This window comes from Leptodactylus fuscus, chromosome 11 (assembly GCF_031893055.1).
Source record: "Leptodactylus fuscus isolate aLepFus1 chromosome 11, aLepFus1.hap2, whole genome shotgun sequence".
NCBI lineage: Eukaryota > Metazoa > Chordata > Amphibia > Anura > Leptodactylidae > Leptodactylus > Leptodactylus fuscus.
Window position 1 is genome coordinate 47,991,713 of NC_134275.1, and position 21,828 is coordinate 48,013,540.

Genomic DNA, 21,828 nt, shown 5'->3' on the forward strand with positions numbered 1-21,828 from the left:
GTTAACCCTGTGGTTAAAGAAGACCACAAATTAATTATAAACTTCAAGATTTGAACTTATTGCTTAAGTTGGTGCCCCATTACAAATTTTGCTATGGTACCCTTTGATATTGTTCTACAGAAGGTTAAAGTCTGATCACGTATTGGACATCTTCTAATCAAGAAAGGGGTACATGATGGTTGTAGTATTGGAAGAGGATGATACCACAGGGTTATGTATTGGAGGGGTCACCAGTGGAGTACCACAAGGACCTCTTCTTTTTAATATTTTCTTCAATGCGACCTGCTCAGTAATACGGTATATACCAATATAAGCTACTGCTGAGCCACTGTACCTAATCCTATTATATGTGATTCTGCATGCCAAACCGCTGTCCCTAATCCTATTATATTCATCATTGCCAAGGGCCTTCGTTGGACCGCCCCTTGTATTATAACAGCCACTGAAGCCACACCATGCCTGAGGAAGGGCAAATTAGTCTGAAAAGTTGCTTCATAACCGTTGTTTCGTGCAGGCTGTGGCTCCGTTTTTCTGCGAATCTCAGTATTATCTCCATAATAAATTGATTAGCAAGTACTGTACTGTACAAAAAAAAAAAAAAAACTTGTGCTGCTCTCCTATTCTTCTAAAAGCCAATGTCTATTTGGGGATCCAGCCAATCCCCAAAGGAAATTGTACCCATGATGCTGCCTGCCCATTGAATAGATTCCTGAATTTTCAGAGACACTCCTGGCAAATTTAGTCCTGCCCTGGGCCCCAAAAAATATGCATGTGTGATACTGTTTGCTGTGCTGCTGTATCTTATTGTGATACTGTATGCTAAATTAATGTGGCCAAGCCTATCATGTGCGATACTATATGCTGAATGAATGTGGCTAAGCCTATCATGTGTGATACCGTCTGCTGAATGAATGTGGCTAAGCCTATCATGTGTGATACTGTCTGCTGAATGAATGTAGCTAAGCCTATCATGTGTAATACTGTCTGCTGAGCTGATGGCATGTAAGACTATTGTGAGTGATACTGTCTGCTGAACTAGTATATAGGTAAGCTCATCATGTTTGATCCCATGCAGCCGAGCCAGTGTATCTAAGCTTATTATATGTGATACTGACTGCTCTTTTTGCTCCTTCTGCCTTTTTCGTGCTCTGAGACTGAAGCGTCATTCTGTAATTTAAATCCCTATCTTATGGCATTTGGCGGCATGTAGAATGAGATTGTAATTGTGTCTAACAGCTTCTTTTGGCAAGTCAATGTTTTGGATCCTGGTGCCAGGTGAAAAAAAAAAAATTGGCAGCGATCCTACAGCAGGTGATTGGATTGCTACTTGGAGGGAGGGGTGGTGAACCTGCCGCATCACACATACAATGACACCATACACATTGCACCTTGACCCAAGAGAAGAGAAGAGGTGGGGAGATCTCTCCGGACTGTAGCTGACACTAACAAGGACAGGTATGTTCCCTTCTCTTTCTTTTTTGCCAAGTTCTTCTGGCTTTTCCAATCGCAACTCTACGCATTTAAGTTTCCTGAATAGTTGTGGTTGTCACTGTCAGATGATATTGGTTTGTTTACTGTCATGTTCCCTTTTAAGAATGCATTTGGTAATGAGGACCCCTCTAATGTCACTCCAGCCCAGTTCTTGGCACTGCAAGATCCCAAAGTTGCCCACTGTAAACCCTGGACTGCAAGAGCAGCTCCACCATGACTGCCATGTACAGTTTTCCCTTTTCTGTTGTGCTTGTTACATTGTTTAGTCATGTATAGTCATACTGTATCTTTTTCAGTGTTTGCTTACATACAATGTATCCCAACTCAGCACCCTGCATGCTATAGATATTAAACCCACATCTGTTGTTTTGCAGGTCAATGCAGTGCAGAAACCGTAAGGGTTTGGCAGTGGGATGTCTGATATGCATCTCCATTGTGTCTGGGATCATCGCTCTTATACTAAGTGTAGTGGGTACCAGAGATATATATCAGCCACATCCGAACAAGGTAAAAAAAACGGCATGGCGAGTTATTTTCTTTCTAAAATGAGAAAAGTCCCCTATATAAAAAGAAATTATTAATTGCCAACTAGGCGACAACCCCAAAGGGGATGTTACCCAGCGCTTCCAGAACAATAGTTGTCTTATGGTACTGGGGAAAGGATTAGTCATTGGTTTGTCAGGCATTGATCCCTAAACTGCAGTAGGTGTAATGCTGGCCATACTAGTTGTCACCCTGCTTTCCTAGGAAGACAACGCTCACATCTGCGTCAGAGTCTGTCCATGAAAGAATCTGCCTGAAATCGCAAATGAAAAAGTCAGGCAGGTGTGATTTTTTTTTTCCATCCAGTATTGCTTGGGAAAGCCTAACAAATACCCAATGGGCCCCTCTATAGTCATCATTAAACAATGCAGATGTGAATGCCCCCTAAGACAAACCTGCACCAAATAATATGGATTGGGGGGGGGGGGGGAGCAGATTTTATTAATATTTTTAGAAAGAAAGAAAACTCATCTATTTACTTAATTTTAATGTGGATTTTTTTCTTCCCCACTGAGGATATTTTGAATTATATATATATTTTTTTTAACTTTCAAACTGCAGATACAATCTACAACAATTCTGTCCTGTGTTAATATTGGGCTTATATTTCAAGAATACTCCAAAACTCCTGACAAATCAGGCTAGGGCTTATTTTCGGGGTAGGTCTTTCAGAGAAACACAGTAGCACCAAACATGCTACCCTGACAGGTCTACTTCTGATACTTAGCTTGGCTGAGCAGAGCATGTATAAAAGATACTGCCGGAGATTAAAAAGGTACCCGGGAATAAAAGTAGCAGCTGGAATCCAATAGCTGAATCTTATGTCCCACATTGACTCAGGAAGATAGTTGGGAGGACCTCCATACATGTGGATTGGTTGCTTAAGAAATTGGTGTCCAGTTTTCAATGTATAAACTGGTGGAGTAGATCTGGTATCTATAATGATTGTCTAGTCATCCTGTACACTCAGCTTTTTTTTTATTATTTCCAAAGTAGCCCTCCAAAGTACCAATGGTGGGCCCAGATTCTTACACAATACCATGACCCTAATACAAATGGGTCCCAACATTCTTTCAGGCGATTCATCATCACATGTACATTCTTAGTGATGTGTTGTAGGTCTGCAATCATAGTTAATGATATAACATAAGGTGACAAGTTATGTATAGATGAGGTTGGGCATTTCATCTGATGGTAACCGAGATATTCCCATCCAAACAGTGGAAGCATTATATGATGCCTACTGAAATCAATAGGCCAGATCTTCTGGAGAGATTTATTAAACTGTAAAGAAAGATTGTCTTGTACAAAGGTCCCATGATGCGGAAAAGCTGGGGGGGGGGAGGGAGGGGGGGTGTTCCGTTGCAGAATTTGCCCTGTTTTATTGATCAAAAGCCTTAACAGAAGGGAAAAGTATAAGTGTTTCCCATTCCTTTTTAAGGCTGGGACCCCACGGGCCGGAAATGCTGTGATTTGCCCATGGCTGGAAAAATCGCATCGTTTTACTGTACTTGCAAAGTGGATGGAATTCATGCGAATCCCATCCCCACTTTGCAGAAAAAAATCGCAGCATGTCAATTATACCTACGGAAACGCTGGCGGCTTCCCTGTAGATATACACTCACCGGCCACTTTATTAGGTACACCTGTCCAACTGCTCGTTAACACTTAATTTCTAATCAGCCAATCACATGGCGGCAACTCAGTGCATTTAGGCATGTAGACATGGTCAAGACAATCTCCTGCAGTTCAAACCGAGCATCAGTATGGGGAAGAAAGGTGATTTGAGTGCCTTTGAACGTGGCATGGTTGTTGGTGCCAGAAGGGCTGGTCTGAGTATTTCAGAAACTGCTGATCTACTGGGATTTTCACGCACAACCATCTCTAGGGTTTACAGAGAATGGTCCGAAAAAGAAAAAACATCCAGTGAGTGGCAGTTCTGTGGGCGAAAATGCGTTGTTGATGCCAGAGGTCAGAGGAGAATGGCCAGACTGGTTTGAGCTGATAGAAAGGTAACAGTGACTCAAATAGCCACCCGTTACAACCATGGTAGCCAGAAGAGCATCTCTGAACGCACAGTACGTCGAACTTTGAGGCAGATGGGCTACAGCAGCAGAAGACCACACCGGGTGCCACTCCTTTCAGCTAAGAACAGGAAACTGAGGCTACAATTTGCACAAGCTCATCGAAATTGGACAATTGAAGATTGGAAAAACGTTGCCTGGTCTGATGAGTCTCGATTTCTGCTGCGACATTCGGATGGTAGGGTCAGAATTTGGCGTCAACAACATGAAAGCATGGATCCATCCTGCCTTGTATCAACAGTTCAGGCTGGTGGTGGTGGTGTCATGGTGTGGGGAATATTTTCTTGGCACTCTTTGGGCCCCTTGGTACCAATTGAGCATCATTGCAACGCCAAAGCCTACCTGAGTATTGTTGCTGACCATGTCCATCCCTTTATGACCACAATGTACCCAACATCTGATGGCTACTTTCAGCAGGATAATGCGCCATGTCATAAAGCTGGAATCATCTCAGACTGGTTTCTTGAACATGACAATGAGTTCACTGTACTCCAATGGCCTCCACAGTCACCAGATCTCAATCCAATAGAGCATCTTTGGGATGTGGTGGAACGGGAGATTCGCATCATGGATGTGCAGCCGACAAATCTGCGGCAACTGTGTGATGCCATCATGTCAATATGGACCAAAATCTCTGAGGAATGCTTCCAGCACCTTGTTGAATCTATGCCATGAAGAATTGAGGCAGTTCTGAAGGCAAAAGGGGGTCCAACCCGTTACTAGCATGGTGTACCTAATAAAGTGGCCGGTGAGTGTAATTGTAACAGAAAGTCCGCGGAGGAAAACTCTGAACTTTTTGTTCAAAGTGCTGCAGGAAGAACCGCGATGCGTTCACCCCCAGTGATCAGGAGAACAGGGAACTTATATCTCCCCCTTCTGAATGGTGCAGTGGTCAGGCAGTCAGGCATCTCTACATTCACTTTGATGGGAACACATGAGACAGCGGAGCGTTGTACTACAACTATCTCCAGTGGTCCCTGCACTACAGCGCAGGTTTCATTTCTTCAAGCGGTCTTGTAAAATGAGAGCTGTGCTGTGATTGGTTGCTATGGACAAAAAAAACTGGTTTTCTTTTAGACAGTTTTATTATATTTGAAAGTGAATGTCTCTATTTATTCTTAATTATATCTCATCTTAATTAATAAAGGCTGCAGCTTAAACACTTCTTCATTGGATTCTGGTCACACGCCCTCGCTGCTTGTTTGCACATATTATATAGAACAGGATACAAGCATTTACAAGGCTTTACACGCCCTGTGGTATCATATACTCTTCATAGTAATGTACAATATAAACAAAGACTAAGTGACTAGCACTACATATTGTCTCAATCATTTGCTACCTGGTGTTCTCATAGGCCATGTGCACTTCTGTGTCATATGCTCCGTCATAGAAAACGCCACAGAATCAGTTAAAAGTCCTGCATTCAGGTCTTTTTCATCTGGCAGAATGATGGACAATAAAACAAGAGCCGAACATACGCTATTATAGACAATGGGATCTTTTGGGCTCCCTTGGTGTCCATCTTTTTAAAGATCTTTCGCTTTTGATATAGGAGCAGAACAATGGAATCAAACACCAATGTGAAAAGAGTCTTAGGTCGTGCCCAGCCACAGTTTGGCTACTTAGTGTTTTACAGTCCCTGGCAAATCCCAGCTACACATTGCAGAAAAATATGTGTTGTCGCAACATGTCAATTATATCTGAGGAAACGCCGGTTGGTTTCCCTATTGGTTGAAGTAGAAAGAAAAGTATCCTTGTACATAGGAGGAAGTTTTATGGTAGTTGGTGATCTAAGTCTGGTGGTGCTAAAACAGAAGCCGCAACAAAATAGTTCTTCAGTCGCACAAATGCCCGTTCAGCCTCAGGAGCCCAATTGGTCTGATTGCCACCTTACTTCATGAGAAAGGTGCCAATGGTAGACTATGGTAGAGAAATTTGTAAAAAATTTTCAATGATAATTGGAAAACCCCAAGAAACATTGAAGGGCCTTAAGGTTGGAGGGGTGCTCCCAGTTATTAATAACCGTGACCTTGAGTGAATCCATACAAAAAGAGTCAGGAGTAATGACTTAACCAAGGGAGGTGACTCTTTGGACTCCGAACAGACATTTGGACAGTTTGGAAAAGAGACAGTTTTGACGCCAAAGTAGCAAGACACTCCTAACATGTTCAATGTATGGGGCCCACTCAGGAGAGAAAACCAGAATGTCGCCCAGTTACACAACCACATAACGGCCAAGCAAATCTCTAAAAATATAATTGACAAAGTCTTGAAAAACTGCAGGTGCATTACACAACCCGAAAGACATTACCAAATATTCAAAGTGACCTTCTGGGGTGTTAAAGGCAGTCTTCCATTCGTCACCTTCTTTTAATCCGAATCAGATTGTAGGCCTGGCGGAGATCAATTTTAGAAAACCAGTGGACACCCACTTTCTGATTAAAAAGATCAGGGATAAGAGGAAGAGGGGACTGATTGTTGAGTTTTATTTCATTCCTGATAGCCATGGCTGAAATCGACCACCTTACTGGCCAGGAGGAATGTCAATCAAAATCTACTTAGTTAACTCCAAAATGACCAAAGGAACTGGAGCACTGGCTAGACTGACACACAGCACAGTATATAGAACTACATCATTATATAGCATTGTCTCTACTGTACCATTTCTTAGGTGGTCTCACCCACTCCTACACTCTCCAGTGTTTGTCTATCTCTGTATGACAACGCGTTTCTTTTTGTTTTACAGTACGGCTTGGTGTTCGACGCCGGTTCATCTCATACTTCCCTCTATGTATATCAGTGGCCAGCACACAAAGAGAATGACACAGGGGTTGTATCTCAGATCGGAGTGTGCGAGGTTCAAGGTACATATAGTCCTCTATTTTTAGATAAATCGCTACTTTCCCTTACATAATACCAGGAACAGATTTAACCCTCTATTTAACCATATGCACATGGCTGTTTTTAGGACTCCCATTTAAGTACATAATGGTCTCTATTGACTTCAGATGTTACAGAAAAAAGCATGGCACCCTCTGTCAAATGTAAATATCAATGCTGTGAGCTGCAGCGTGACCCCATTTATGCCTTGTTCACATTAATGTTGCAATGTTCGTTGTTCTGGTTCAAAAGAGGACCAGAACAACGGACATGTAGACTGCTAAAGCTAAGTTTTATACCTGTGCTTGGTCTCCGTTTGGGGTTTCCTTCCCCAAATAGTCTTAAAAAATAAGCAATAGGTAAAAAAGCCTCCCGTTGATTTCAATGGGGAGCGCGCGTATGCCGGCACCCATTCAAGTCAATGGGATCTGCTTTTTACGCTGCTCACTCTGAACGAGTTTTACGTTCAGAATGAGTGAGTGAAAACTCTGTGTGCAGGTTCCCTAATAATAAATTACTTCATGAGATGCTGGTTCCTAAACATATTTCTGGACATATATACAGGATAGGGAGGCTTTTAGAGCCCACAGAGCTGCAGTGATGATTGAGCCAAGTTCAGACTATTAATCAATAATGTTTAAAGGTCTCAGAAAGTCAAATATTGACAGGGCAATTGAAGCCTGAAAAGCAGCCAAAGCCATTGCATGTGCTGGGCGGCCTCTGTTCTAGTCAGGGAATTCCTGTAATGGTTTGTTCTTAAAGGAGCTCTCCATGATTAAAGCAGACACTCAGTGTGTTCTAATACCTATGTATAATGCTTACCTGGTACTGTGTAGACCATTACAGCGTATCTATATGTGACTCTTACCCAGCTGCATTGTCTATTGAGAGTCAAAGGGTCAATGCACATGGAGTATTTGGACGCGGAATCAGTGCGTAAAAAAAACCTCCCATTGACTTCAATGGGTTCCTTCTTCTGCTCTCAGAAAAAGGAACCCATTGAAATCAATGGGAGGCTATTTTTCAACGCGGATTCCAAATCAGAATCTGGCCCCAAATAATCCATGTGCATTGACCCTAAAGTAGTCTAAAATCCTCTTCCTGCCTCATCACACATTTAAACGGCAGATCTGTCCCCCATGCTTTACACTGCAGCTATAAGCTCACTATAAGTGAGTGCATGAAAATCTGATTACAATGAATAGCTGCTGTTTTCTTATTACTGTAGACAATCTCTTTATTACATATTTAAATCATATTATATTATATTTTTGCATCCTCAGGTTCAGGGCTTTCTTCTTATGCTGATGATCCCGCCAAGGCTGGGGAGGTTCTAAAACCCTGCATGGATGAGGTTCTCAAAATGATCCCTTCCAACCAGCACAGAGAGACCAGAACACTAGTGGGAGCTACAGCCGGGATGAGACTACTCAAGTAAAGTATTGAGATCTATATGAAGAATACTAATATATATATATATATATACATACACATATATATATATATATATATGTGTGTGTGTGTGTGTGTGTGTGTGTGTGTGTGTGTGTGTGTGAGCTCAGAATTACGTTCCTGAATATACTGTAATAAAGTGATGTGTCACTTTAAGTGGATTATAATACATGAATTGTTATAATAAATGGGATATGCAATTCTATCCTTATCAGAATCAACCCCTGATATCATTTACCAAACACCGTCATAAAATACTTTATGGATTATGAGTAATTAGCAAATAGCGGTGAAAGCGTCCTTATCAATGTCAACAGTGGGTGTCACAGGCTCAGGTATGTTCCAGCCAGGAATAGCATTTCTACAATATATACAGAATTGCCTGTAATATAACACAGGTCACTGTTATGGTCATAGACGATCACTTCCTGGACGTGACTTCACTGTGTCCCAAGTATAGAGCCGGGGACTGCAGAAAAGTCTTCTGATTGTCAGAATTTCTCTTTAAAGGGAGTCTGTCACCAGAATGTATAGCATATCACCCCAGCCCGCAGATAGATAGGTTAGTGTAACCCGAATCATATGGTGTTTCCCTCCATTGAATCGCCACCTCTGAGCTTCTGCTGCTTACCTCTTTAGAGCAATGGCAACACCCTTGTTGTTCCAAAGAACTCATTTGCACTTTGACAAAAACAACATCTTGATAACAGAGGCAGTGATTTACAAGGTGAAAAAACGGTTTGATTCAGGTGATCCTAAAGTATCTAACTGTGGGGCTGGGTTGATAGATTAGGATCACTAGAATCCAGCATATCAACTGTGTCTTGCAGATAGATAAGTTAGGATCATCACAACCCAGCATATCTATCTGCGTAACTTGGTTGATTTGTTGGGTTCTGGTGATCCTGGCCTATCCATCTGCAGGAATCGGTTGATAAGTTGGTTTCTGCTGACACACTCCCTTTAAGGCTAAGGCCCCATGTTGCAAATTGTAACTATAAAACTCTACAAACGATATTGCTCCACCTCTTTGACTGGTGCTACCGCAGGGACGATAAGCAGTGAGCCTCTATTGAGGCCGATCTGCTCTTGACTCCCCTCTCCTCGCTGCCATGGATTCCGGCTCATTTCCATTTGGGATCCACCGGGCATTCTCTCCTCTCCTTGCATTTTTTTAAAACCTGGGATTTGTTGTGCTCCAGTGGGAGGGTGGCCAGAGTTCCTGGTCCCTCTCTGGTAATTCCATGTTCTCCCCAGACTGCTCTGTGGACAGGTTCCTTTGTTGGCGCAGGGGCGACGATGTCTGGCTTCATCAGGTCACCGGGGAGCCACTTCTCCCTCCACTAGCTTAATTGCATCCAGACCTTCACTTATTTTGGCTGGTGTATGGCCAACTCACGTCCTTCTTGCGGAAATTCTCTTTCCCACCCCTTCTCTCCTCATCCTTTCTCATGCTGACTCTCCCCGCTGACTCCATTCTTTTTAGCATTCTACTTCGAAACGCCACACCTGCGCGCCTGGGAGTCCGACTTCGGCAGTGTTTTTTTCAGCAGTGTGAGATGAGATAAAATATGATCTCATTCACTTTGCTGAGGCTGTAAAATGCTGCATTTTATCTGATGTTTCCTCTAAGGCCTAAAGCAGTACATTTCTGCCATTTACTCTAAGATTATGTACGTGTCACGTTTCCACAAATTTGCAGTTGATACATTGCAGATCTGCCAGTGCACTAGTTGCCTTGCATTAGTAACTTACAGCAGAAGCTACTTGAATTAGTAATAATTTTGATGCATATTTAAAACCAGGGCAGAAAAACTGCAAAGTAAAAAAGCAATTCAGGCTAAGGCCCCACACGGCTAAAATTTGTTTTTTTCCTGCAGTGTTTTGCACAGAAAGTTTGTAGACTTTCTGCTTCAATTACATCTATAAGGAAACTGCCAGTGTTTCTATAGATATAATTAAAATGCTGCAATTTCCAAAACGCAACAGTCTTGGAAATCGTCGCATGTCCATGTATTCTCCTGCAAAGTGGGGATGGGATTTGCTAGAATCGGTGCAGTGCTCAGATTTTATGACTTTACATTCTTCTTATGTTACCAGACATCCCCTTTAAGGTGTGAATCAACTCATAAAAACAGAGAGTAGCAGCAGAGTGGTTGTAACCACTTTATCATGATACATTTGTGACATTGTTGCAGTTTATCTACCCCCTGATGATATCACTAATGGGTTAATCAATGGGTCACTTCTGATCCCTACAGTTCTTAACAGTATACTGACAGGGTTTTTATTACAGCGATTGTATTTGACCGCAGATAAGCATTTTTTTTTTCAAGATTTGTAAGCAAAATGAATTATCTTGTACCAAAAGACGTCTCAGAAATCAATTTCTCAAGTGTTTTTATTTAGCATAACGAACAAAGGTCAAATCAATAATGAAAAATTGTGGTCACAGGCATAAAAGTAGAGAAGGAATTATTGGTCAGGTAGTGTCCCTTTAAGAGCTATCAGGGGCGACCATATTGGTTGTGAAATCAGTTTTTCCTTGTAATTGTTGCATGGCCTGATGCATTGTATTACTCTTATTATGTTTATAGCTTGCAGAATGAAACAAAGACGCAACAAATCTTTGATGAAGTTTCCAAAACTCTCCGCCAGTACCCAGTGAACTTCCTAGGGGCTCGAATATTAGATGGAAGAGAGGAAGGTTCGCTAGCCTGGGTCACCGTCAACTACCTTCTGGGAACCTTCATACGGGTCAGTAATAAAATCTATTTTGTCACATCCCCTCATTTCTGGAGACATGCACTGACTTAGTTGTCTTTTCATTTGGTCCAGTACTCCTTTACAAAGAGGTGGATCCACCCCAGACATACTGAGACGTATGGTGCCATGGATCTAGGAGGTGCCTCCACCCAAATGACCTTCCAACCTTTAGGGAATATTGAGGACAAAAGCACAGAGATGATTTTCAGACTGTATGGCTACAACTACACCATCTATACTCACAGCTACCTCTGCTATGGTCAAGACCAGGCGCTGAAGAGGCTGCTGGTGCATCTCTTCAAGGTAACATTTATATAACTTATACAGCTGAAGATTTGTTCCAATGTATTGTCTTAATTTACTTTGGGCATACAGTCCAACTGTTTACCCTTTTAACACCAGATAGCATTTAGGACCCAAAATGATAATGTACTCATTATCATTAAAGGGGTTTCCCAGACTTGGGAGAGGTCACCAGTATGTGATCAGGAGGGGTCCAATACCCAGGACCCCTGCCTCAGCTGTTTTAAGAGGCAACAGTACTCACAAGTGTTGCAGCCTCTTCACTGTGCTGGTGATGTCACATTCATCACGTTGTACAGCAGCAGATCAGTCCTCTTCAAGTAAATGGGGCCGAACAAGCACAGTCCCTACGACATGTACTGCACTTGGTATTCAGCAAGAAGCTGCTCACACGAATTTCAACCACCTGACACTAGGAGAGGTCATCAAATAATAAATCCACGCCAAACCGTGCAACACGCCACAAAACAACACAACACCCCGCACCACTTTTTCCTTTTCCCTCTCTTCTTCCTCTTCTCTCTCTTTCTTTTCCCTTCTTCCTGTCCTCCCAAATATATATAAAAAAACGACTAAACAATTTGTTGAATGTAATATATACATGAAGTGCTTATCATAAACATGTTTTGTATCCCATATGATATTCCTACTCTGTACTGGATGCAATGTATGTGCTTCTTGTTCAATAAACTGTGACAAAAAAAAAAAAAAAAAAAAAACACAACACAGCATATGACAATTTAACTACGTTTTATGAGGATTATAGACCTTTGATCCGGAAATCCTCATTATACTGCAATCTGGAATAATAATAACTACATAACCTGCCTTTCCCTGTTACCTCTAGGAAGTGAGTTAGGTATATTAAATGTGTCTAAGGATAATATATGTGTCTCCAGTATCATCTCTACTACGTGCGCAGTGCAGTCCTGCACCATTATGTCACTAAGCCTTGAAGTGATACGGTATACCTCCTGCGTGATATAAGGAGTCTCAGAAGATGTCTTTACTGGTGGCATATGACCACCATGAATGCTAGAAGTAGTACTATACCCCTTTAGGTCCCAGCACTGTGTGCAGCAAAGTGGTCACATCACCTGCTGAAGCCTGGGCAGCCCAACACTTCTTCTTCAGCCATTTCCACCATCTTTCTGTGCAGCCTCCTGCTTTGGCTGTACAGTAGGTCAATGCTCTAAAATAAAGTTCTATTTTGTGGCCATGCCTCCCTGAATACTACTCCAGGTACTCGTAGTCCTACTCCTGGATATTTACTGCTTAGTCCTTTGGATACTACATCTGGTGTTTTTAGTATTACTCTGATCCTGACTCCTGGCTACTTCCAGACTATCCTTTTGCCAAGACCTTTGGATACCATTCCAAAATTTTTAGGATGACCCTGTGCCTACTAAGTGCCATTTATACAATGTCTACCAATAAGTATTTGGACACCCATGCAAATGAAGATATCTGCGGTTGTGTGTCGTTAAATAGGAAACAGCATTGGCGTTAGTCGCATGCAAGATGCCACGAAGTGAAGAGTTGTCTGATTTTGAGAAATGGGTAATTCTCGGGTACCACAGAAATGGTCGATCCTTAAAGGACAAAGAAAGCGAACTGAATTACCCAAAATCAACAGTGGCCTATGTGATTACGAAGTAGAAGGTGAACGGTGATTGTCGGAATGTGCCCCGAGTTGGCAGATGCCTGAAACTAAGAGATAGAGAGCGACAAGGGCCAGCCAGAGAAACCGCACCTAACCGATGGCTCACATACACCAGGAGTTTCAACAGGCATCCGGGGGTATTGTGTCGTTCAATACCATCTGTAAGGAAGCATCGGCTGGGTTCTACCAACTATTGAATATGAATAACTGTTATTTTTCTATTATACCGCAGGTGTCCAAATACTTATTGGTAGACAGAGTATACTGGTGACATCTTATGTAGTAGAGGGGTTCTTGGGCCGCTCAAGCATGATTGCTATATTTAATCCCTCTATAACTATGTCTGGTAATTTTTATGTACTATCCTAATAATAGTATAATATATATATATATATATATATATATATATATATATATATATATATATACACTATGTATCCTCTATGTTCTCTTTAGAAACACGGATCAGGTAACGTCCAGCATCCATGTTATCCAAAAGGTTACACCGCCAATGTCTCTCTGTCTACAGTCTACAATAGTCCCTGCATCACGACAGCCCCGGAAAACATAGAAGCCACTGTCACTGTGGAGGGCACCGGAGACTCTTACAAGTGCCAGCGCTTGGTCAGAGAGATCTTCAACTTCTCGGCCTGCACCAACCCATCCTGTTCCTTTAATGGCGTCTACCAGCCGCCGGTGTATGGACAGTTCTATGTGAGTACTGCAGAACCTGTAGTGTCCTGGTAATTATGAAATCATCCTTACAGTAGTGGTGATAATGCTGCCATACCCTCACCTATCATTGTAGGCCTTCTCTGCCTTTTACTACACATTCAACTTCCTCAATCTGACCTGTGGACAATCCTTCAGCGAGGTCAATAGCACAGTCTGGCAGTACTGCTCTCGGGAATGGACCGAGGTACGGAAACTTCCGGGAACAATATTGGGTGGTGAATGTCAATGAAGGGTATGACATGGGATCAGTTATCTAAATGACAACATACTTGCTATTACAGATTGCAGATATTGTCATATATACTAGGCAGACATTGTCACATATGGTAGACTTAGATACACAGGTTCTGCCAACAGTATAACAGCATTCAATTTTCTGCTAATTCAGTAGACAATATCATGAATAATAGGATTATATACAGAGCTCAGAAAACAGTATCACACATGATAGAATTAAAGATTGGCTCAGCAGACAGTATCACACATAAACTTACATACAATGCTCAGCCAACAGTATTATACGTGATAGGTTTAGATACACGAGCTGTATAGCACTGTGCCCCCTCTCCTATTAACTAACTCACTTTTCTCCTATATTAAGCTCAGCACCAGTTTCCCATCAGAGAACAGGCGCCGCCTGCTGGAATACTGCAGCTCTGCCATGTATATCCTGACGCTGCTTCTGGATGGCTACAAGTTCGACAATGAATCATGGAATAACATACATTTTGCTAAGCAGGTGTGTACTGTGTGTATATACAATACAGAGAGATGACTAAATCTGTGCCTAGATAAGATGTGTGTAGTTTCTTCTCTGTGCATCTACAGGTTTACACGCCATCATTGATCCAGCCTGGAATCTGCTTTAGGGCTAGTTCACACGGGGACAATGAGGCGGATTTTGACTGCGGATTTCGCCTCAAAATCCGCCTCCATACAATGGTGGTCTAGGGAGACCGCTAGCGTTCGTTTTTCCGCTAGCGTTTTTTTGCCACTAACGGAAAAAGGAAGCGACATGACCTTTCTTGAGGCGGAATCCACCTGAGGAAAGCAATAGAAGTGAATGGGAGGCGGAAACCGCGATGAGTTTTTTTTGCAAAAAAAGGTGTCGTTTTTTTTGCGTGTTTTTTTTGCAAAAAATGCGCCCAAAAACCGCAACGCATTTTTTTACAATCCATACACTTTAGGGGAGGGGAAAACAGTCTGGCGTTTTCTGAAGTGGTTTTTAACAAAAACCGCTCCAGAAAACGCTCTAAAAAAACGTGTCAATGTCCAAAAAATGCTTCCTAATTAGGAAGCTTTTTTTTTTCCAGACCAAATTAAGCCACACGTGAACTAGCCCTAAGATGACTGTAAACCTGGTTGACACAGTGCACAACACTTGGGGTGTGTTTACACTTTGAAGTTTTCAGATGCAATGCAACTTGCTCATCGGTGGGGGGTCCACCGATCATGATAATTGTCGTGTTTTTTACCCCAGTTTTGAAAGGAGTGGCTGGCCAGACACTTGCACTACTTCACTCATTTTTTTTTTTTTTTCTTTAATGTAGATTTTTTCCCTATCAGTATGTCTTTGGAATATGGGATGGAAATCTATGCAAACACAGGGAGAACATACAAACTCCTTGCAGATGGTTTTTTTTTGCCCTTGGCAGGATTTGAACACCAGGACCCCAGTGCTGCAAGGCTGAAGTGCTAACCACTGAGCCACGGTGTGGCCCCCTCTACTTCACTCATTTGAATGGGGCTGCTGTAGGTTGCAAAACACTGTACTTGCTATTTCCAGCAGCTACATTGAAATTAATGGAGCCCAAGCAGCAAAACACCCGAATTCTCATTATCAGTGGAGGTCCAAGTTTGTAAACCACCTTTACACCTGCCACGTGTCCTAGTGTGAAGCAGCGACTAACATTTCTCTCCTCCTTTTAGGCCGGCAATGCTGATGTAGGGTGGACTCTGGGATACATGCTAAACCTGACCAATATGATTCCTTCAGAGGAGTCTTCTCTATTATTGGCCCATGAATACAACATCTGGGTGGCTGCGATATTCTTCATCGTGCTGAGTGTGCTGGCGGGCATGGTGGCTGCTCCACTCCATTGCTACTGCCGGAATGCATGTGCAGAACAGGCCTGGTGGACATGAGACCGTGGCCAATGTGACTATTACTTATCCCAGTGACTGTGTATTCAATATATAATTTATATGGCCTCATACACTCACAGCGATGACTCCTTATGTTAGCTCCATTGTTATACATGAGAAATATACTGTGTATAGCCTTATACAGTGCAATAGGGTATAACAGTACAAGGCAGATATGCTGTGATCTGAACTGAAACCAGGACTCCAAAACTATAACATATACTGTAGCATTCACAAATGGAGGAACTGTATATACGTTATGTATGTGTATATATATAATAACTATAAGCCCCCGCCAAGGGTATACCAAGCAAAGCACTTATCATATGAGGGGTATATAATTTATAACTGGTTTTCTGCAATAAAAATAGATGATAATTACTAGAAATTGTTATTCCAATTGGTAATGTCTTATCATTTATACAACACCACTTGCAGTGCCTCACCACATTATCTTTTCATTGACATACATGCAACACAGTTGTTCGCAAAAGTTATTTTTGCAACTGAATAACTTACATATAAGGGAGACATTTAAGGATATGGCTCAATTTGTTACAGAAAGACACCATATTAGTGAAACACATGTTGCATTGCACTCCAAAGAACCCTATCAGTAAGCTAAAGTGGAGATGAAAAAAAAACAAACAGTGAATAAGCAGGAGACCCACCATGACTATGCTTGATCTCTGCACAGCTCAACAGTGGGGATAAGAATAGTAAATATCACCCCCTAGTGGCTATTCAAGGTTATGTGAAAAATCATGACCCCAGGTAGACTGCAGGAAGATTAAAATGCCCAAGGGTAGTCATACGTAAGTGATATACACCACACTGGAGACAACAATTCATGGACATTCATGTTTAGTAGTTATAGGTAGAGATGAGCGAATAGTGAAATATTCGACATGCGATACTCGATTCAAATAGTCCCTCAATATTCGACTATTCGATCAAATGCCATTATAGTCTATGGAGAAGAACTGTTTGTTTAAGGGGAAACCAATATTCGACTTAGGGCTAGTTCACACGTGGGCAAAGGGGAGGTTTTTGACAGCGGAATTCGCTTCAAACACCTCTCCTTTAACATGGTGGTCTATGTAGACCACTAGCTTTTTTTTTCCTCCTAGCGTTTTCCGCCTGAAGAAGCGACATGACCTTTCTTCAGGCGGAAAACGCCTGAAGAATTGCATAGAAGTGAATGGGAGGCGAAAACCACGCGGTAAAAAACCGCGCGGTTTTTTGCACACAAAACCGCGCGGTTTTTTGCAAAAAACCGCGCGGTTTTCGCCTGCAGTTTCTATAGCACATATAGGAAAAAAAAACCCTAGCGAAAACCGCTAGCGAAAACCGCGTCAAAAACCCAGTCAAAAACCGCGTGGAATGCAAAAAACAGCGTCAAAAAAACTCCTCGAGGTTTTTTACCTCGCACAAATAAGCTAGGCGGTTTTCACGTGTGAACTGACCCTAAGGAAAGTCACCAAGTCCACAATGAAACCTCATGAAATTATGCCAACACCTCTGGAATGCAACTGGGACAGCAGAGGAAGCATGTCTGGGGGCATCTAACACGCCAAAGTCCCAGTATTACCCCACTATCACAGTCTATCAACTAGACACTCCAAACTCAATATGGAAAGTGGAAAAATACTTGGAAAACTTCTTTCCTCTACATTAGTATGGACAGAAATACAAATTTTAAGCTAAAGAAACATTAGCATACACCCCTTTAAATCACGTTGCCCATGACCACCACAGATGGCATAGGCAAGGGCGAAATCAAACAGCACCCACCCTTAAAGGGGCATTCCCATAACTCTTGCTCTGCAGCCTTCAGGCTCTGTGCTCTCTTCACTTCCTGAATTTCTCTGCACATTGGTGGGCATAAGCCCAGTGTCCATAGAAATGCAGTGTCAACAATAAAAATCCACATAAATAGAGATGAGCGAACACTAAAATGTTCGAGGTTCGAAATTCGATTCGAACAGCCGCTCAATGTTCGTGTGTTCGAACGGGTTTCGAACCCCATTATAGTCTATGGGGAACAGATACTCGTTAAGGGGGAAACCCAAATCCGTGTCTGGAGGGTCACCAAGTCCACTATGACACCCCAGGAAATGATGCCAACACCTCTGGAATGACACTGGGACAGCAGGGGAAGCATGTCTGGGGGCATCTAACACACCAAAGACCCTCTATTACCCCAACATCACAGCCTAACAACTACACACTTTACACACTCAATACCACCTCTCTGACAGTAGGAAAACACCTTGAAACATGTGTATTTGGCACTTGCAGTGAGGAGAGCTTGTCACCAGCAGTGAATTTGGCCCTTGTAGTAAGTTGAGGTTGGCACCAACATTTGTTTTGAAAATCAGGGTGGATTGAGCCTCTAACCAGCAGAGTTTGGGCAAATTCATGGTGGAGGGAGCCTCTAAACACCCCAGTTTGGGCAAATTCATGGTGGAGGGAGCCTCTAAAAACCCCAGTTTGGACCAATTCATGGTGGAGGGAGCCTCTAACCAGCCCAGTTTGGGCAAATTCATGGTGGAGGGAGCCTCTAAAAAACCCAGTTTGGACCAATTCATGGTGGAGGGAGCCTCTAACCAGCCCAGTTTGGGCAAATTCATGGTGGAGGGAGCCTCTAACCAGCCCAGTTTGGACCAATTAATGGTGGAGGGAGCCTCTAACCAGCCCAGTTTGGACCAATTAATGGTGGAGGGAGCCTCTAACCAGCCCAGTTTGGACCAATTCATGGTGGAGGGAGCCTCTAAACAGCCCAGTTTGGGCAAATTCATGGTGGAGGGAGCCTCTAAAAAACCCAGTTTGGACCAATTCATGGTGGAGGGAGCCTCTAACCAGCCCAGTTTGGACCAATTAATGGTGGAGGGAGCCTCTAACCAGCCCAGTTTGGACCAATTCATGGTGGAGGGAGCCTCTAAACAGCCAAGTTTTGGGAAATTCATGGTGGAGGGAGCCTCTAACCAGCCCAGTTTGGACCAATTCATGGTGGAGGGAGCCTCTAAACAGCCAAGTTTTGGGAAATTCATGGTGGAGGGAGCCTCTAACCAGCCCAGTTTGGACCAATTCATGGTGGAGGGAGCCTCTAAAAAACCCAGTTTGGACCAATTCATGGTGGAGGGAGCCTCTAAACAGCCCAGTTTGGACCAATTAATGGTGGAGGGAGCCTCTAAACAGCCCAGTTTGGACCAATTAATGGTGGAGGGAGCCTCTAACCAGCTCAGTTTGGACCAATTAATGGTGGAGGGAGCCTCTAACCAGCCCAGTTTGGACCAATTAATGGTGGAGGGAGCCTCTAACCACCCCAGTTTGGACCAATTAATGGTGGAGGGAGCCTCTAACCAGCCCAGTTTGGACCAATTCATGGTGGAGGGAGCCTCTAAAAAACCCAGTTTGGACCAATTCATGGTGGAGGGAGCCTCTAAACAGCCCAGTTTGGGCAAATTCATGGTGGAGGGAGCCTCTAAACAGCCCAGTTTGGGCAAATTCATGGTGGAGGGAGCCTCTAACCAGCCCAGTTTGGACCAATTAATGGTGGAGGGAGCCTCTAACCAGCCCAGTTTGGACCAATTCATGGTGGAGGGAGCCTCTAAACAGCCAAGTTTGGACCAATTCATGGTGGAGGGAGCCTCTAAACAGCCCAGTTTGGGCAAATTCATGGTGGAGGGAGCCTCTAAACAGCCCAGTTTGGGCAAATTCATGGTGGAGGGAGCCTCTAACCAGCCCAGTTTGGACCAATTAATGGTGGAGGGAGCCTCTAACCAGCCCAGTTTGGACCAATTCATGGTGGAGGGAGCCTCTAAACAGCCAAGTTTGGACCAATTCATGGTGGAGGGAGCCTCTAAAAAACCCAGTTTGGACCAATTCATGGTGGAGGGAGCCTCTAACCAGCCCAGTTTGGACCAATTAATGGTGGAGGGAGCCTCTAACCAGCCCAGTTTGGACCAATTAATGGTGGAGGGAGCCTCTAACCAGCCCAGTTTGGACCAATTCATGGTGGAGGGAGCCTCTAAACAGCCCAGTTTGGGCAAATTCATGGTGGAGGGAGCCTCTAACCAGCCCAGTTTGGACCAATTCATGGTGGAGGGAGCCTCTAAAAAACCCAGTTTGGACCAATTCATGGTGGAGGGAGCCTCTAAACAGCCCAGTTTGGGCAAATTCATGGTGGAGGGAGCCTCTAAACAGCCCAGTTTGGGCAAATTCATGGTGGAGGGAGCCTCTAACCAGCAGAGTTGGTGGAAATCAGGGTGGAGGGAGCCTCTAACCAGCAGAGTTGGGGGAAATCAGGGTGGAGGGAGCCTAGTATTAGCAGAATTGTGCAACGCTTATGGTGGATGAGTATGAGGATGCGGAGGAATTGGAGAGGTTGAGTACAGACATGGAGTTTCATGTTGGGGTGCTTTACACAGGTGGGCACAAAAATGACGGCTCTACCCAGTGGTGGTTCATTTTTATCAAAGTGAGCCGGTCGGCACTCTCAGCTGACAGACGGGTGCGCTTGTCAGTGATGATGCCACCGGCTGCACTGAACACCCTCTCAGATAGGACGCTGGCGGCAGGACAGGACAGCACCTCCAAGGCATATAGGGCAAGTTCAAGCCACAGGTCCAACTTCGACACCCAATACGTGTAGGGCGCAGAGGGGTTGGAGAGGACAGGGCTGTGGTCGGAAAGGTATTCCCGCAACATGCGCCTATACTTCTCACGCCTGGTGACACTAGGACCCTCCGTGGCGGCACTTTGGCGAGGGGGTGCCATCAAGGTGTCCCAGACCTTAGACAGTGTGCCCCTCGTTTGTGTGGACCGGTGAGAACTTGGTTGCCTACTGGAGGAACTGCCCTCCCTGCCGCCAACGTCACATGCTGGAAACATCTCCATCATATTCTGCACCAATTGCCTGTGGCAAGCATTGATGCGATTGGCCCTCCCCTCTACCGGAATAAAAGACGAGATGTTGTTTTTATACCGGGGGTCAAGGATAGCAAAGATCCAGTACTGGTTGTCCTCCATGATTTTGACAATACGCTTGTCGGTTGTAAAGCACCCCAACATGAACTCAGCCATGTCTGCCACAGTGTTAGTTGGCATGACTCCTCTGGCCCCACCGGAAAGTTCAATCTCCATTTCCTCCTCATCCTCCATGTCTACCCATCCGCGCTGCAACAATGGGACGATTCGAAGTTGCCCGGAAGCCTCCTGTATCACCATCACATCATCGGACAACTCTTCTTCCTCCTCCTCCTCCTCCTCCTCCTCCATTAAACGCAGTGAAGCGGACAGATGTGTGGACCTACTCTCCAGCTGTGACGGATCGGATGCTATCCCTAACTCCTCTGTGTGATCTGAGTTATCCCTGATGTCAATCAGGGATTCTCTCAGAACACACAAGAGCGGGATTGTAAGGCTCACCATCGCATCCTCAGAGCTCACCCTCCTTGTGGACTCCTCAAAGACCCGTAGGATGTCACAAAGGTCTCTCATCCATGGCCACTCATGGATGTGAAACTGAGGCAGCTGACTTTGTGGCACCCTAGGGTTTTGTAGCTGGTATTCCATCAAAGGTCTCTGCTGCTCAACCACTCTATTCAACATCTGAAACGTTGAGTTCCAGCGTGTGGGGACGTCGCACAAAAGCCGGTGTTGTGGCACATGCAGGCGTTGCTGGAGAGATTTTAAGCTAGCAGCGGCTACTGTCGACTTGCGAAAGTGGGCGCACATGCGCCGCACTTTCACCAGTAG

General features: G+C 43.8%; 1 protein-coding gene across 2 annotated transcripts; it reads left to right on the forward strand.

The window, feature by feature from the left end:
- Positions 1–1,411: 1,411 nt before the first annotated feature.
- On the forward strand, positions 1,412–16,418 carry ENTPD8 (ectonucleoside triphosphate diphosphohydrolase 8). 2 transcript variants are annotated; one of them, XM_075260336.1, is made up of 10 exons: positions 1,412–1,455; positions 1,866–1,998; positions 6,868–6,985; positions 8,285–8,435; positions 11,051–11,210; positions 11,292–11,522; positions 13,642–13,899; positions 13,994–14,104; positions 14,522–14,659; positions 15,850–16,418. In XM_075260336.1, the coding sequence occupies exons 2-10, from the start codon at positions 1,870–1,872 to the stop codon at positions 16,063–16,065; spliced, it is 1,512 nt and encodes a 503-aa protein (XP_075116437.1). In that variant the 5' UTR covers positions 1,412–1,455; positions 1,866–1,869; the 3' UTR covers positions 16,066–16,418. The 2 variants fall into 2 exon arrangements, with proteins under 2 accessions (XP_075116437.1, XP_075116438.1); XM_075260337.1 differs by lacking the exon at positions 13,994–14,104.
- Positions 16,419–21,828: the final 5,410 nt, after the last annotated feature.

Excerpts from the sequence above, each read along its gene's own strand:
- ENTPD8 (XM_075260336.1), top strand. The coding sequence starts at position 1,870 with ATGCAGTGCAGAAACCGTAAGGGTTTGGCAGTGGGATGTCTGATATGC. Across the intron at positions 6,986-8,284 it reads CGGAGTGTGCGAGGTTCAAG|GTTCAGGGCTTTCTTCTTAT; the intron begins GTACATATAGTC and ends TTGCATCCTCAG. Across the intron at positions 14,105-14,521 it reads GCTCTCGGGAATGGACCGAG|CTCAGCACCAGTTTCCCATC; the intron begins GTACGGAAACTT and ends TCCTATATTAAG.